The sequence below is a fragment of the Myotis daubentonii genome, chromosome 5, assembly GCF_963259705.1.
Source record: "Myotis daubentonii chromosome 5, mMyoDau2.1, whole genome shotgun sequence".
Lineage (NCBI taxonomy): Eukaryota > Metazoa > Chordata > Mammalia > Chiroptera > Vespertilionidae > Myotis > Myotis daubentonii.
Genome location: NC_081844.1, coordinates 75552877 through 75570322, shown reverse-complemented (window position 1 = coordinate 75570322; position 17446 = coordinate 75552877). Strand labels below are relative to the sequence as shown.

At 41.9% G+C, this 17446-nt stretch overlaps 2 protein-coding genes across 5 annotated transcripts in view; one reads left to right on the top strand and one right to left on the bottom strand.

Moving 5' to 3' along the window:
- Positions 1–7096, bottom strand: part of LYRM7 (LYR motif containing 7) — a 40838-nt gene extending 33742 nt beyond the window's left edge. Inside the window, exon 1 of one of the 4 annotated variants that reach the window (XR_009453060.1) lies at positions 6516–6650. Coding sequence is in view for 3 of the 4 variants with exons in the window: in XM_059698278.1 (XP_059554261.1) it covers positions 6516–6590 (75 nt within the window). In the remaining variant the exon portion in view is untranslated. Of the gene's footprint in view, positions 1–6515; positions 6651–6679 lie in introns of those variants that run through there. The other 3 variants (XM_059698279.1, XM_059698280.1, XM_059698278.1) reach the window with 3 other exon arrangements.
- A 4395-nt stretch (positions 7097–11491) lies between these two features.
- Positions 11492–16011, top strand: HINT1 (histidine triad nucleotide binding protein 1). Its single transcript, XM_059698277.1, has 3 exons — positions 11492–11708; positions 13907–14011; positions 15688–16011. The coding sequence occupies exons 1-3, from the start codon at positions 11598–11600 to the stop codon at positions 15850–15852; spliced, it is 381 nt and encodes a 126-aa protein (XP_059554260.1). The 5' UTR covers positions 11492–11597; the 3' UTR covers positions 15853–16011.
- Positions 16012–17446: the final 1435 nt, after the last annotated feature.

Below are 17446 nucleotides of genomic sequence, written 5' to 3'. Positions count from 1 at the left end.
CCGAATAGCCAGTCAGTACTGAAGGATGGAGCCTAGCCAAAAGCCACCTCATGCTTCTCAAGTCCAAAAGGATACCCAATGTTATTCCCCCAATACTGCTTTTTCTCCTGTCTTCTCAATTTCAGTAATGGAAGACACAGTCTTTCTCAAGCCAGAAATTTTAAAATCATCTCTAAATCTACCTTACTCTTCATGTGGGAACTTTAGGATGTCTAATTTTTGTATATCCACCATAGCCCCAAACTATTTAAGTTCAGATGCTCCCCATCCGTTTCTTTTTTTAAAAAAAAAAAATATTTTATTGAATTTTTACAGAGAGGAAGGGAGAGGGATAGAGAGAGTTAGAAACATCGATGAGAGAGAAACATCAATCAGCTGCCTCCTGCACGCCCCCTACTGGGGATGTGCCCGCAACCCAGGTACATGCCCTTGACCGGAATCGAACCTGGGACCTTTTAGTACGCAGGCTGACGCTCTATCCACTGAGCCAAACCGGTTAGGGCCCCATCCGTTTCTTAGACTACTTAAAAAGATTTGTTACTCTGTCATCATTCCTCCTTTTCTCCATTCACCAGACAATATCTAACATTTACTGAGTATATCATGTGTGCTAGGTACTGTTTTAAATATTTTATATATTTTTGAAAACCTATAACTTCAAAGGCATACAGCAAAACAGAAACAGGAAACAAGGAGCAGAAAACATAAAGACAACTACACTTAACTCCCAAGTTATTGCAAATATGCAATAAAAACAAAAAGAAAAATTTAAAAAGGAGCCTTTAGGCCCTGGCCGGGTGGCTCAGTTGGTTGAAGCATTGTCCTGCACACCAGAAAGCTTCAGGTTCTATTTCCCAGTGGAGCAGATGCTTCGTTTTGGATTTGATCCCTGGTCAGGGAGAGTGGGGGAGGCAGCCCAATTGATGTCTACCTTTCACGTTGACGTTTCTCTCTTTCTCTCCTCCCTCTCTAAAAAATCAGTAAACATATCCTCAGATGAGGATTTTTTAAAAAGGAATGTTCAGTAACTCCCAAAAGCTTATGGATGTCAAATTAGTAAAAGCAGAGATTAAGTTGACAAATAAAAATCGAGGAGAGAAAAGATAATTAAGGGAGTGATCTAGATGGCTCCAACAAGAGAGAACAGAGAAAACAGAAATTAAAAGGGAGAATAAATTAAGGAAATTTCACCAAGTAAGGTGCTTGAGTTACTAGATTGAAAGGGCTCCACCAAGTGCCCAACACAAAACCCATACTATGGCTCATGATGTAAGTTCAGCACAATGCTAATCAAAAGAAAAATCTGAGAGAGAAAAAAAGTTCACATACACTGGTATGTGATCAGAATGGCACCTGGCTTCTCAGATCAGTGTGAGAAGACAATAGTATATTATATTCAAGTTTTGAAAAAAAAAATCCAGCTTAGAACACCAGACACAGCCAAATTATCATTTAAAACAAGGGCAAAGAGACATTTTTTAGAAATGCAAAGTCTCAAAATGCCATACACCTTTTCTTGGAACACTACATGTGTTCCACCAAAACAAGGGATGAACCACTAAAGAAAAAAGCATGGGAATCAGAGAGACAGGTGATCCAACACAGGAGAGGCAGAGATAACGGTAAAGGACAAAATATAGGTCAGCATTTGTGCAACCAGCTGAAAAAGCAACTAGTCTGGACTACAGAAAAGGCTGAACTGATCCAGAAAAGACGTTACTAGAGAAAAAATAAAACTGGTAGACTTTAGTTTTGCTCAGAGTTTGGGAACAGATATGCAGGAAACTAGCCAATGATAAAAAAACAAGCCAATGATAAAAACAATGAAATTAGTTAATTTCAAGAAAATAGAAGAATTATAAATTAAAGACAATGTAATCATATAGTTATATTAGAGATCCCAGCTGTGGATAAATTTTATATAGTCAAATAATATCAGAGACAAAAACTGATTCACCAAAATGTGTATATTGTGAAGAATAGAGTGTAAGGGGAAGCTTAGTCCTCAACCTCCAATGTTAAAAGTCAAAAAATAGTATCTCCAAAGAGAAAATAAATAGTAGTTTAAGCATGTTTAGAAACATGGAGGTAAATATCAGAAGGAATAGCTAAAATGATTAAAAGCTCTTATCTCTGGAGAGCAGGAATTAGGAGTATGTAGAAGGAAGTAGATACCTACCGGCATTTATGTAACATTATTTCTTTCTTTTTAATTCATCTGTATTTGTCAAAAGCTTTTTTTAAGCAGAATGTGACTTGAGCACTACATTTTCATTCACAAAACTTGCTCTGAGTTACTTTCAAATGGCTTTATAACATGCCTAGGTGAGCTTATAATTTTGCTACTCTAAATAATACTTTTCTTTGGAAAACAAGCTCTATGGGTAGTTACTCCCATCAGATTGGTTCGGCTTAGTATACTAATTTCTAGAGGCCATACGTGCAGTTGATAAATACAGGGGATAGAAGGTTAAGAAGTAGACCCTAGGGAATGAAAGTTGTTTTAGCCATGTTTGTCTCAAAACATCTCAGTGACAAAAGATTTGGTCTACTAAGGAATCCACTTGAAAGCTAAACACTTTAGAGTTAGACCACAACGTTAACAAACATTAGGTTACACACATCTCACAACAAACATAACCTCATTTTGTTAAAATAAGCCAACATGAAACTAGAAGAGAAAAACTAGCTCTGCTTAGAACCAACAACTTTGATTTCAGGTTTGTCACTGGACTCCTTTTCTTCTTTTAAAAAATATATTTTTATTTATTTTAGAGAGGAAAGGAGAGGGAGAGATAGAAACATCAACAATGAGAGAGAAACACCTATCGGCCACCTCCTGCACGCCCCCCTGTAGATTTTGAGCCCACAACCACAACCGGGGCCTGTGCCCTGATGTGGAATCGAACCATGACCTCCTGGCTCATAAGCCAAGACTCAACCACTGAGCCACACCGGCTGGGCTCTTCTTTTTTTTTTTCTTTTTAAATCTTCCTCTTTCTCTTCCTTTTCTTCAGCCTCATCATCACTGACTTCTTTATCACGTTCTTCTCCACAAAAAAAGTAGGGAGTAGCCAATAAATTGAGAGTGTTTTTTCACAATCTCCTTTATCTTTCTCTTCTCCAAGTACTTGGTCTGGTCTTCTTTTAGATTCAGGATGACCTCTGTTTACCTGTGTCAGTCCTAACTGTGAACAATCCTACTGGGGAAGACTCCCAGGCATACTGATCATCATTGTTATATTTGGTGATTACGGGCACTTTTTCAGGAACCAAATAGGCTAATTACAACCTGACCCCATAATGGCCAATCACAGAGATATCTGCACCAGCCTGCAAAGCTTCCATTAATGCTTTGGTCCCAGACTTGGCAATAGTACCAAGATGATTGATCAAATCAGCCTTGGCCATTCAATTCCAGTATTCATAATAGTGAGAGCTTGGTCATAATTTGTTTGGAATGAGGTTAATGTGCAGCTCTTTCCTAGAGTCCAGTTTACTGGGATCTGTCAAGCTTTCACAGCTGATCTTGTCCAGTGGATCTGATGAAACTGAAATAAATTCCCTCAGAAATATCTCTTTATTCAAGTAGAAAATATTGGTGATCAGTGACATCAACTGGGCAACTTCTAACTGAAAGGCAAACATTTCAACCCTTTCTCCCCCATCGGTTGGTTGTGAGTCTGGGTTTCCTCAGGCATCTCAGCGAAGGGACCACATGGGCTCCAAAATAATGCAGCACCAGGACGCAGAACCAACTAGCCAACTATTTCGTAATCTTTACACATTTATCACCTTTATAAAAACTAAAAATTTTATTTTAAAGTGAGAAAGGGAAAGGATACTATCAAAAAAGAGAAAAGACATCCCACAGAATGGGAGAAAATATTTGCAAATCTTGTATCTGATAAAGGGCCAGTTATCTAGAACATATAAAGAACAACTCAATAATAAAACATTTTTTTTAAATAGGCAAAGGATTTGAATAGACATTTCTCCAAAGAAGACAAACAAATGGCTATTAAGGCCAAAGAAAAATGTTCAACATAATTTGCCATTTGGGAAATACAAATTTAAATCTCAAACAGACTGTCAAATTACCAGCAGGAAGGCTGGGGAGGGGTTGTGATGGGGAGGTAAGAGATCAACCAAAGGACTTGTATGTATGCATATAAGCATAACCAATGGGCACAAGACACTGGGGGAGGGGGGGTGAGGGCATGTGCCAGGGGGTAGGGGAGGCTGGGGGAAGGTCATTGGGGGGGGGGGAAGGAGACATATGTACTACTATTTGTAATACTTTTAACAATAAAATAAAATTTAAAAAATTTAAATCTCAGTGATACTACTTCACTCCAGTAGAAGGGCTACAGTAAAAAAAGATAGTAAAAAACAAATGTTGACAAGAATGTGGAACTATTGGGATGTATACATTGTTGGTGGGAATGTAAAATGGTGCAGCCACTTTGGAAATGTTTGGCAGTTGCTCAAAAATTAAACATAGAGTTATCATATGACCCGGCTTGGGTATATACCCAAGAAAAATAAAAACATGTATTCACACAAAACTTATACATGAACGTCCATAGTATCTATTCATAATAGTGTCAAAAAATAACCACCCAAATGTTCAACTCATAAATGGGTAAATAAAACGTGATCTATCCCCAAGACATATTGAAGTCCTAATCCCTAGCACCTGCAAATGTGACCTTATTTGGAAACTAGATGCCCAGTGCATGAAATTTGTGCACTCAGGGGGGGTGGGTCCCTCAGCCCGGCCTGTGCCCTCTTGCAGTCCAGGAGCCCTCGGGGGATGTCTGACTGCCGCAGAGGCAGGAGAGGCTCCCGCCCCGCTGCTGTGGTCAGTGCTTATTATAGCAACCAGTTGTTCTGCTGTTTGGTCGATTTGCATATTAGCCTTTTATTATATAGGATGGGGTCTTTGTAGATGGACCTAAGTTGAGGTCATCATTACTGCCTTGGGGCTATCAGAGCTACTATCACCTTGGAGTTAATAAACTTTTATTAAAAAGCAGAAAGCTAAGTCACATATTGTCTTCTCTTCCCCATTTACTTATTCTGATTGGACAAATTTAGGCAGTGCATATAGAAATGTATTCTTCACAGATCAGTTTGAATCTGACATTGCCACTTACTATAAGCTTGGACAAGTTACTCAGACTTTTTGCCTGTTTTGTTGTTTTTTTAATAATGAAGTAATTTTAAGGGTGTATGGTATAATTTCTGTACTAGGTTTCACTGTAGTCATTATTTATCTATTCTTTCTAAGTCTGGGTTATATGCCCCTCCTGAATACATCCCAGCACTGGGCACTTACTACACGTTATGTTAATGGCTCACTTGTTGTACCATACTTCTTCAAAGGCTTCTTGGTTACCTTTGTATCCTCCGCACTTGGCATGGGTGTCTTCTGTATATTATAGGCTTGGCTAAAAGTGTTTTTGGAATGAATCCTTTCATTTGTATTCAAGTTTTCCAAGCAATTTTCCATTTCAAGAACTTTCCATATGCTACTTCCTCTTTCTGGAATGTTCTTTTTCTCTTTTCTCCTAGCTATTTCTAGTTAAACTTCATGTCTCAACCTAACTTAAACTTCTATGAAGTATTGTTTTGCATCCCTCCAGATAGGTTAAAGCCCAATTATATGCACACAAAATACACTGTATTTTCAGCTCAAAGCACTTAATACAATTCTAATTAAGTAATTGTTAAAAATCTCTGACCTGCTAGACTTCTGTATGAAGGCAGAGGTGATTTGTTTATTGGTGCACCCACTATACCTAAATAGCATAGGCTAAATGTTGGGTCTTAGGTATTACTAATAGCTATTATGGAAACTCAATAAAATTTTAAAATGAATAACCTTTTACAATCGTTTCTACTGGTGCTGTGATATATATTAAACCGTAGTGAGAACACCAAGTTCAGTAGTCCATGAGGCATTGCTTGGCGGCTACCTGTGATTGGCCATAGCATTGCTTTTCCTCACTTTATTGTAGCAGGCCATTTCCCCCTCCCAATGCCTGTGCTTCCGCCAGGGACAGGGACAGGCCTGACCCGCCGTGCTGCTATGGAAGGTTAGGGATGGCGAGGGCCAGGAACGTGTCACAGTGGCGAGAAATGAGCCTGAGACCATGGGACCCCGGCAGGACCACCGCTTCCCAGGCTCATTCAGAGAACCGGGTCTCTGCTGTGTCGCGGAGCGCTGCCTGCGGTAAGTGAATGTGCTGAGTCCCGTGGTTCCTGGACTTCTGTGTGCCTTCCAATTGCATGACTACCCCTTTCACCCCATCGGGCGGCTGGGGCGCAGGCTGCCGTCAGCGTCCCCTGCACTTCCCACGGACGGGAAACGGGTCCCTCCGACAAATACTCAGCTACTCAGTGGGGAGATGAAACGCGGGCAGAGCTCAAGTCTCGCATGACTGAACACCCTCGGTACCCAAGCCGATTAGGAACTGGGAACCACTGGTGCCCCCCTCCCGCTTCCACACCTGCACAACCCTTCTCCTCAGGGGCGAAGGCCACATCCTCCGTGGAGGGCCTGAACCCCAGTTACAGGACTCCATACAACTTTCGTCAGGCTGCGCTCTTAACCCCCCCCATCCCCGCTCTCCCCTGTCGGCACCGCACCCAACACCTCCCCAGGCCCTGTCACCTTGGCCGCCTGACCCATGTTTCTCCCACAGCGGCAGCTACCTCTTCAGCAGTCTAGTCGCCCCGCCTCTCGGCAATCAATCACGTCCAGGCGTGCGCAGGCCAACTTCCTAACGCGCTGCAACCAATCACCAAGCAGCATCTCTTCGTAGCCCCGCCTTCCAAGGAGAGCAGGAAGGGAGTAGTTTGCTGAACCGGTGACGTCTGGTAAACCCGCGAGAAGCCGCCGAGGCTAATTGTTGTAACCATAGAGAGGAGAACGGAAACCACCTGGAAACCATGTTAGTTAGGGGCAGAGTCACTTCCGGTTATTTCTGCTGCAACCCTCTGGTGGCGTAGAGTGGATTGACATTTAATAGATGACCGGCACCAACATACCATATTGTTCGCTACCTCCGATTTCGGGACTGAGTTTATTTATTAAGAACTCTCTCTCTCTCTCTCTCTCTCTCTCTCTCCCAGTTGCGTCTGTTCTTGCAAAAGTGCATAAATAAGAACGAAGTCATAACAACTGTAGCGAACAGACATTGATTTGAACGCTGACTCCCATAAGTGCTATGCATGTATTCTCTCATTTAATTTCCCCAGAAGGTTCCGCTGCTACTTGCTTAATACCTCAGGGCTAGTAGATGGAGGTCGGGGACACAAATCTCTATGCCTAACCTGAAAGCTCAGTTTTACCTTCTACATATTCAGCCTGCTCAATTTGCCTTACTCCTTGTTTTTGCGTCAAGAGGTCAGAAATGGTTTATTAGCATCACGATCATAAACAATCATAAAGCATTTATTTAAATACATTTTAACTTATGATCTTGCAAGCATCAGGAAAAATCTCAACTTTGTTCCCATTGCATAATCAATGTTTGCCTTTTGTACCCCCCACAGTCTTTCAGGTTAGGTTAACTTCTAGGTAAAACTGACCTTTTTATTAGAAATGAAAAGGTTTTGAGCAATGGGTCTCCAACACCCTTTTCCTTCTCTGTAATTTGTCATTTGAAATTTGTCATGAAAATAGCAAGGTAATTATCCACTTTGCTTTTTTTAAAATTAAAAATTTGTCAATTACAGTTGACATTCAATATTATTTTGTATTAGTTTCATGTGTACAGCATAGTGGTTAGACACTTAACATAATTTACCAAGTGATCTCCCTGGTAAGGGTAGTACCCAGGTGGCACCATACACAGTTATACAGTATTATTGATTGTATACTCCCTAGGCTGTACTTTACATCCCCATGATATTTTTGAGTTGACTTTGCTTTAGCAATTAAACCACATATACGGGTACTTTCTTTTATCCAGGAAACAATAAATTAGATTATCTTGTGACATTGCATTGTAGAGTCTTCTGATTGTGAATGATTAAAAAATGTTTATTTTCATTTCCAGATTAAGATTATAGCCCAATTTCCTGAAAGTTTATAATTTATTGTCACAATTTCTGGCTAACTGGGGTCCTGTATCCAGTTAACCCAAATCCCTCATCAGCCAATGTTTGAAAATACATTGTTCCCATAGTGCCCAAAGTTCAGTCCTGAAGCTTCTTTTTTCTTAGATAAACTTCTCTGGTTCCTTCAATTTTTTCATAAATGGGGTGACTGTTCTGGTTCTGGGAATATGTCCTGATTGGTATGGGACCCAGAACTGAACAGGAAATTCCAACATATTCATCATTCATGTAAGTTCATGGCGCTATGTGGTAGGCAGAATAATGGCTTACATAATTCTAGGAACTTCTGAATATATTCCTCACATGACAAAAGGGACTTTGGAGGAGTGATTACATTATGGATTTTGAGATGGGATGATTATCCTGGGTTGTCTGGCAGGCCCAAGGTAATCAATCACGAGAATCCATATAAGTGGGAGAAGGAAGCAGAGTTAGGGAGAGGTTTGAAAGAGGAAAATGCTCTGCTTCTGGCTTTGAAGACAAAGGGGCCACAAACCAAGGAATGCAGGTGGCCTCTAAAAGCTGGACAAGGTAAGGAAAAGAAGCTGGACAAGGTAAGGAAACTATTCTCCCCTAGAGCCTCTAGAACAGTGGTTCTCAACCTTGGCTGCACATTAGAATCACCTGGGAATTTTTTTAAAATCCTGACTTCTGGGCCTCATCTTCCGGAAATTCTGTTTCTTTGTTATGGGGTGGGGCCACAACATTAGTAACAAAGAAACAGAATTTCCGGAGGATGAGACCAGAAATCAGGATTTTAAAAAGATTCCCAGGTGATTCTAATGTGTAGCCAAGGTTGAGAACCACTGCTCTAGAAAGAATGCAGCCCTATTGACACCATAATTTTAGCTCAGTGAAACCCAATTTGGGTTTCTGACTTCCAAGAAGCCATCTGCTTGTGGCCTTTTCCATCTTCAAAGCCAATAGTACAGCACCTTCAATCTTAGCCTCACCCCTGCTTCCATGATCATATCTCCTTCTCTCTCACTTGCCTATGTTCCTCTTTCACTTATAAGAGCCCCTGCGATTATATTGGCTCCATCTGAAAAAAAATCCAGGAATCTCCTTGCTTCAAGATCCTTAACTTAATTACACAAGCAAAACCCCATTACCATATAAAGTAACATACTCATAGGCTCCTGAGATTAGGACATGGCCATCTATATGATAGTAGCTTGGGTTAGGGTGGTGGAGTAGAGGTGAGAAATGATTACACTCATGAAATGTGCTGAAAGGACAGACAGAAGAGTTAAGGGTGATTTCAAGGCATTTGGCTTGAGCAATTCCATGAATGGCATTACAGTAGATATGGAATTCTGCAGGAGGGGCTTTTTGTTCGATTGTTTATTGTGACACAATTGAAAGCAAAAATAAATTTGAAGTGCCTAACAGACATCCAAATGGAGGTGGTGAGTGGGCAGTAATATATACCATAGACCAAATTGGAATTAAGGGAAGAATAGGTTAGATGATAAATAATGGAGAGTCATTAAGTCTCAGCCCTCAGACTTAATGAAAGGTGACCATATCATTTATTATCTAAACCAGTACATATTTTTCTTTTTACTTTTTGACAATTTCAGACTTACAGAAAATTGCAATAAAATTTGCATATACCTTTCACTCAGATTCCTCAAATGTTAATATTTTACCACAATTGCTTTATTGTTTTAATCTATATATGGATGTGGGGTTTTAAAAAATCTCTTTCATGCAAACATGAAACCCCTATACTCCTAAATATTTTAGTGGGTTGTTTCCTATAAAAAAGGCCACTCTCTTACATCAGTGGTTCTCAAAGTATGGTTTCAGGCCCAGCAGCAACTGCATCACTGGGAAACATTTTAGAAACCTAAGTTATAGAGCCCCAGCATATATCAACTGATTTTGATAATTTTGCTGTGGATATGTGAAGAAATTAGCATGATTTTCAAAACTATTATATAATTTACAGGCATTATTTAGATTTTACCAATTGCCCTATTAATTTTGACAGCAAAAATAACAAATGGGGAACTGTTGATATGAAAGGGGGCCGCTATCAGTCATTCTGCCAAGACAGAGTGGTAAAATAGAATAATTTAGGGTCGTCCGGGAGGTGTGGTTAATTCTTCTTAATAAGGACACTTGGAGACTGCTAGCTAGAGAAGAGGGCCAAGAACAGAGTGCACGAGAGGCTGGAACAGGAGGCTCCTTGTGAAGGAGAAACAGCACCCAGAGAGGGTGGGGAGAGGTAATGGCCAACAGTGGCCAACGACAAGAGATCCAGTATGATAACTGCACTTACCTATAGGATTTTGTAAGCAGCGGTCCTCAATGATTTTAACAAGAGGGAAACGGGCTCCAAAAAGATGAGAAATATATATCTATATATCTATATCTATATTTATATCTATATCTATCTATCTATCTATCTATCTATCTATCTATCTATCTATCTATCTATCTTAAAAAGGAGCAAAACTGCGGAAGAGGATGTGGGGTTAGGGCAGGTTTAGGTACTTTAAGGTGGGGCATTTGACATCAAGTGGGTGACTGCTGGGAAAGAGTCTTTGTACATCAAGGTGGGGAGGCTTACCTACCGCCGATGCCTGGGTCTACACCCCAGAGTCTGGTTGAGTTGACCTGGGTTGCAGCCAGGTTTTTGTTAAAAACTCTCCAAGTGATTTTAACGCGCAGTTCAGGTTGAGAATCACTGTTAGAGGGAGAAAAATAAAAATGATGCAAGGAGGGCTTACGTCCTGGAGCCAAGACCTCCCGTAGCTGAGAAATGAAAGGGTCACGGGGCCTCACCCCGCAAACACTGCCTGGATTAGCGGATCTTCCCAGGCACAGCCTCCAGTGTTCCCCGCTTACACTAGCGGGGAGCGGGCTTACACTAGCGGGGAGCCGGCTTACACTAGCGGGGAGCCGGCTTACACTAGCGGGGAGCCGGCTTACACTAGCAACTCCACTCTCAGAGACAAGAAAAGAATAAAGAAGCCCTGACCGGTTTGGCTTAGTGGATAGAGCCTCGGCCTTTGGACTCAAGGGTCCCAGGTTCGATTCCGGCCAAGGGCATGGACCTTGGTTGCGGGCACATCCCCAGGAGGGGGTGTGCAGGAGGCAGCTGATGGCTGTTTCTCTCATCGATGTTTCTTTCTATCCCTCTCCCTCTCCCTTCCTCTCTGTAAGACGTCAATACAAATATATTAAAAAATAAATAAATTAATTAAAAAAAGAATAAAGAAAACGGTCTCCCCCGGCTCCTGAAGCCCGGGATCGAGGACCTCCCCCAGGCTGGGTCTCGGGCCGCTCCGCTCCCGCTCCCGCTCCCACGCGCCCGCCGCGCAGGTCGCCTGTGCGCAGGCGCAGAACCAGCTCGGCAGCCGAGCAGCGGTCCCCGCGCGCTCCCGCCGTCGGCCGGCTCCCAGCTCCTCCCTCCGCCCGCGCTGCGCCCCCGGTAGCCTTGCGGAAGCGAGGCCACGATGGCAGATGAGATCGCCAAGGCTCAGGCCGCTCGGCCTGGTGGCGACACGATCTTCGGGAAGATCATTCGCAAGGAAATCCCCGCCAAAATCATTTTTGAGGACGACCAGGTAGACACCGGGCGCCGCCTCGCTCGTGGGCACGCCGGTTTCCCCGGGGGGAGAGAAGGGTCGGCGGCGCCGCGGGAAAGAGAAGGAACCGGACCGGCCGCTCGGCGCGGCCTCTGCCGCGGGCCCCCAGCCAGCGGCCTGCCGGCGCGTGCGGGCGCTCCGGTTACGCGTTATCTGCCCGGGCGCGGGCCGGGCCGCCTGGCGCCCGCGGGGCTCGCTCGGCGGGGTGGGTCCCGGCGCACGTGAAGGACACGCCGGGTCCTCGGCGTGGGCGCCGCCCGCTCCCCGGCCGCCTCGGACCTCGCCCTTGTCAGGAATCTCACAATCTCGCCCGCGCTCTGCCGGGCAGGGAGAAACCCGATCGCGCCCCGACGCGGCCCAATCTCCGCGATCTCCCGCGCACGGCCGGCCATCCCCGGGCCGCGTGGCGCTGGCGGCGGCGGGAGGACACGCGTCCGGGGGCGGCGGGCGGCGAGGGGCGCGGAGCCGGTTCCCCCCCACCCGCTCCTGCCGCGGCCCGGGGACAACCAAGGGGGCCGCTGCGGACATTTGCTTTCCTTTGGCGCCTCCCGGAAGCAATTTATGCCGAGAGACTACGAATGTCGTTCTTGTTGCCTTCACCGCCCGTGACATTCGGCTTAGGAAGGCCGACTCCGCGGGACTCTCAGGCGTCCCGTGTGAAATAGTCCGTGGTCCGTTCTTACGGGTTTGGGCCTCAGAGAAAGCTTGGCAGGAGGGTGGCCGATTTACAGGGAAAACATCCTGTCAACTTGGTTAACTTAAGAAATATGGATTCTAAGAGAAACATCCATTTTATGCTACTTAGGGGTGTTCTTAGATTCAAAATGTTAGCTAAGATTTAGATTCCTCACGGTGAACTTTATTTCAATACCTTTATTTGTCACTAGTTAGGGAAATTCTTTTGTGTTGGAGAGTGCACATTTCTTTAAAAGAAATATATATATGTATTTATTGATTTCAGACGAAGGGAGAGGGAGAGATGGAAACGTCAGCGATGAGAGAGAACCTCCGATTGGGGGCCTCCTGCACGCCCCACCCCCCACACTCCCCACCCCCACACCCCACACCCCCACACCTCCACACTGGGATGGGCCACCACCGGGCATGAGCCCCGCCCACCGGGATTGGAACTTGCGCCTCCCAGTCCATAGGTCAGCGCTCCACCACGGAGCCACGCCAGCCAGGCAGAGTGCACGTTTTTTTTGAAATATTTTCAGTTGCTTTTTATAAAGGATCGTTAAAATAATGACTTTGGAGCCACTGAGGTCCCAGTAGTATTAACAGCACGAAGCCATCGAAATGATTCAGCATTTTGTATGGAATACCCAGTAGAATTACTCCCGAAACAGGGAAGCAAGAGGTTCTAAGTCGCTTCCACCTTCAGCAAGGAACAAGAGATATAATAACGTTCTTGTAGCGCCACTTGTCTACATGCTACTTACCCTCTTCATTTCTACAAAAGAGAATAGGTATATGTCTTAAATCGCCGAGTAAAGTGGGAAGAAATAGGTATTTATGTCATTACAAATATGTGATCACAAAACTGATCACTGCACTCAAGGAAAAAGCCCCTAAATCACACAGCCAAGGGCTCCTGACCTAGGGACGGTGCGGAGGGGAGTCCGAGAAGACCCTTGGGAATGACATATCCTGGGAGCTGAGGAATGAATAGAGTTTAAGTTAGACAAAGGTTGGGGTTGAGAGGATCCTTGCAGAGAGCTAACTGCACTTGAAAAGGTCATTAGGATAGAGAGATGGGGAAGGTGGCTTGAGCAGGAGGAGTTGCATGGGATCCAGCTGGAAAGGTAGACAAGGATTCGTCTATGTAAATTTTACCCATCCTTTGGATCTCAGTTTAAATATTGCTACTTCACAGTGGTCAATCCTGACCACCCAATCTAATTCAGGCTTTTCTCTGATAATCATCTATTTCACCCTTTACTTTCACTTTGTAATATGTAGGGTTTTTGGTTAATTATACTTTTATTTGTTTAAAGTCAGTCTTCCCATTAGACTGTAAGTTCCATGAAAAGGACCAGGGAACCACACATATTGGATACACTACTGGTTTCCTAGCATTTACTACAGTGTCTCCCAAGGAGTCAGTGTGAAAGAATAAGTTTAGCTTATAAGAGGATATACTAAACTTTATTTTTTTTCTCTCCCCTCCTCCTTAGTGTCTTGCTTTCCATGACATTTCCCCTCAAGCACCAACACATTTTCTGGTGATACCTAAGAAGCATATATCCCAGATTTCTGTAGCAGAAGATGATGATGAAAATGTAAGTACATTTACTAGCACACTATTCATTTTCTTGCTATTTATTTATTTATTTATGTTTAATTCTCACCAAAAGATATTTTTTCCATTGATTTTAAAAAAATATATTTTATTGATTTTTTACAGAGACGTAGGAAGAGGGATAGAGAGTTAGAAACATCGATGAGAGAGAAACATCAATGAGCTGCCTCCTGCACACTCCCTACTGGGGATGTGCCCACAACCAAGGTACACGCCCTTGACCGGAATCGAACCTGGGACCCTTGAGTCGACAGACTGACGCTCTATCCACTGAGCCAAATCGGTCAGGGCATCCATTGATTTTTTATTTTTATTTTTATTTTTTAAGAGTGGAGGGAGAGGAGCGGGTGGAGAGAGAGAGGGAAACATGATATGAGAGAGACACATTGATTGGTTGCCTCCTGCACATGTGCTGACCAGGGCCAGGGATAGAACTTACAACCGAGGTAGGTGCCCTTGACCCGGAGTCAAACCCAAGATCCTTCAGTCCTTGGACCGATGCTCTAATTACTGAAGCCAACCAGCCAGGGCTTATTTTCTTGCTTTTTAAATTGGGAGACTAAATTTTGACCTTAAACTGAGGTTACATTTTCATTTTATTAATTGCATTACTGAGGAAAACAAAATCATTAGGGCTTTAATATAATATAGTTATTTTTTTTAAAGAATGAGATATAATTGATATATTAGTTTTAGGTATATAACAATGATTTGATAGATAGATAGATAGATAGATAGATAGATAGATATTATGAAACAATCACCACAATAATTGTAGTTAACATCCATCATCACAAATTATTAAGCAGAAAGGGTTCCCATTAAAGATTAGTTGATGAGATTCATTTTTCCTCAACAAAGAAATAGCATATCATATAGGAGAGGGTTCATGGACTCTTCTGTTAATACTGTTAGAGGAAAGAAAAATAATGTTTTGGTTTTGCCAGGAGGTACAGGCCTCAAAACTTTTTTTTTGCCAATGTTCTTTGTGGTAAATTTATAATTGCTTATAAATATTCATTATTCTTTAGGGGTGTATTATACTTGCTGCCTCAATGTCAGGACTGGTGCTATGACTTGGTTTGGCCAATGAATGCAAGCAGAAATGATTTATGTTTTTTGAGTGGAAACTTTAAGAGCTAGCACATGGTTTGCCATCTTCTCTCTTCCCTCTGCCACTATAATCATTATAGAGCCTCCTCCATCAGCCTGGGTTTCAAAGAGAAAAAGATATAGAAATAGAGCCTGATCAAGTTGTGATGAACATGTAGTAAACACAAGATTTTGGGGTGGTTTGTTACCACAGCTTAATCAAATCTATCCTGATAAACTGCCCATAACAAGAAAGGGAGATGTCTTACTTTATTAAGAACATTTAAATACCACTTGCAATTTGATTTAAAAATTGTTTTAATTAAGCAGATTTTTGTTTCCAATTTTTAAATTGAAATTAGAAATGAATAAATATTTAATCTGACTGGGTTTTTAATTGTAAGTTATGTTGTATTAGGCTGAAAAGAGCTTCAAATATTTGTCCAAAGGAGTATGTTTTTACCTAGCAATTTTTAAATTTAATATTTTTTCTTGGTAGTTTGTTATTTAATGACAAGAAGTTGTAAACTGCCCATGCTTAAGAAACTTTTTCTTCTTTTCCAGCTTCTTGGACATTTAATGATTGTTGGCAAGAAATGTGCTGCTGATCTGGGCCTAAAGAAGGGTTATCGCATGGTAGTGAACGAAGGCACAGATGGGGGACAGTCTGTCTATCATGTTCATCTTCATGTTCTTGGAGGTCGGCAGATGAATTGGCCTCCTGGTTAAGTATGTTTTAGGGATAATATTCCCTGCTGTTGGCAATGATCAGTTTTGCAAGTTCTAATATGCTAAACAGTACATTTTATTTTTGCCTGTGTACGGAGTGATCCAGGAAATAATTTCTAAAACCCATACATAATAAAAGACATCGTTGCATGTTCTGAATTCTGTTTTTGATTTATTACTTTAAAAATATATATGCTGGGATGTATGAAGGGATCATAATTTGGTAGTTGTTTTTTTTTTCTCCCCAAGGAGGATCCACATATGTACATTGTTATAGTAGTGTGACTGCTCTTTGAAGACAAATTTAAAAATTATAAATTTAGCTTTAGCTTTGAAATATACTTTTAATCCAGGAGAAAATTTACTAATCTAGTTCTCTTATAATCTAAGAATAAAGGAATAGGTGACATGATTGACCCAGAAAGTGACAGTTTTGGGTTTAGAAACAATGTTTTTTGACCAGGCCATATGTTTCTCCTGGATTGTTGGGATAATTTGGAAAGGATGAAAGTAGTTTTGTCACAGAATTTTGATGACCTTTGTGAAACCATACATTGGTATTTCCTTATCTAAATTCTGGTTGAATATTTATTATAAAGACTTGAAAACCTATTAGAATTGACTTTACATTGAAATTTTATAGTTTTGAATGTGTATGTGCATGAATCTGGCTATGTGAAATAAAGGAGGGAATCTCAGAGTCTGAGTTCTCCTTATGTAGACTGACAACCAAACAAATATTTTTTAATCCTCATCAGAAGACATTTTTCCATTGATTTTTTTTTTTTTTAATTAAGAGAGAGTGGCAGGGAGGAAGAAGGAGCGGGGAAGAGAGAGAGAAACATTGACTGATTGCCTTCCAGTGGGGCTAGGGATCAAACTTGCAAATGCCTTGGTCTGTAGCCAACACTCTAACCACTGAGCAAAATGCCAGGGCCAACTTTTGTTTTTAGTCTTGCCATGTACCCTAGCCTTTCTGAAGGCCACTTTAGTAGGGTTTGACACATTTAATTGAAAATTGTTTTTCTTCTTAATTTTAAATTTTGTTAGTGATTTTAGAGTCATTTTGGGGGGCAGGAACTAGGGAAATTGATCATTTATTGTCTTAAAAATAATTTTTTCCCAGTTGTCATTTTTTACTTTGTTTATGGTGTTTAAAATATTTGTACAGTTAATGTATTGATTTTTATTTCATATTTTAGAAAGCCTTTTTCCCATCCCAGGAGGATTTAAAAAAATTGTTATTTCTCTCCCCAATACTTTTATGGCTTTTCTTAAGTGGGGGAAGGTCTGAGGAAGAGTTTTAGAGGGTTAGTGCCACTGTAAATGATGTAATGAGAAGCATTTGTATTGTGTGTAAGAGGCTTCAGTCAGCTTTCTTTAGGTATATTTTTTACTAATTTAATCAGACCAGTGCTAATAAATCAGGTAGACAACTGCTAATGTGTCTTGCTGCTTGTGTCTGTTACTTTTCTGCCTAACATGGTCCTGAGACAAAATTTTCAATGTGTGAAGGGGGTGGGGTTTCCACACAGCTTCAAGTTATTCACTAAACACCAGCAGAGTGTCTTTCAGTTAAACTCAGAGATAGCGT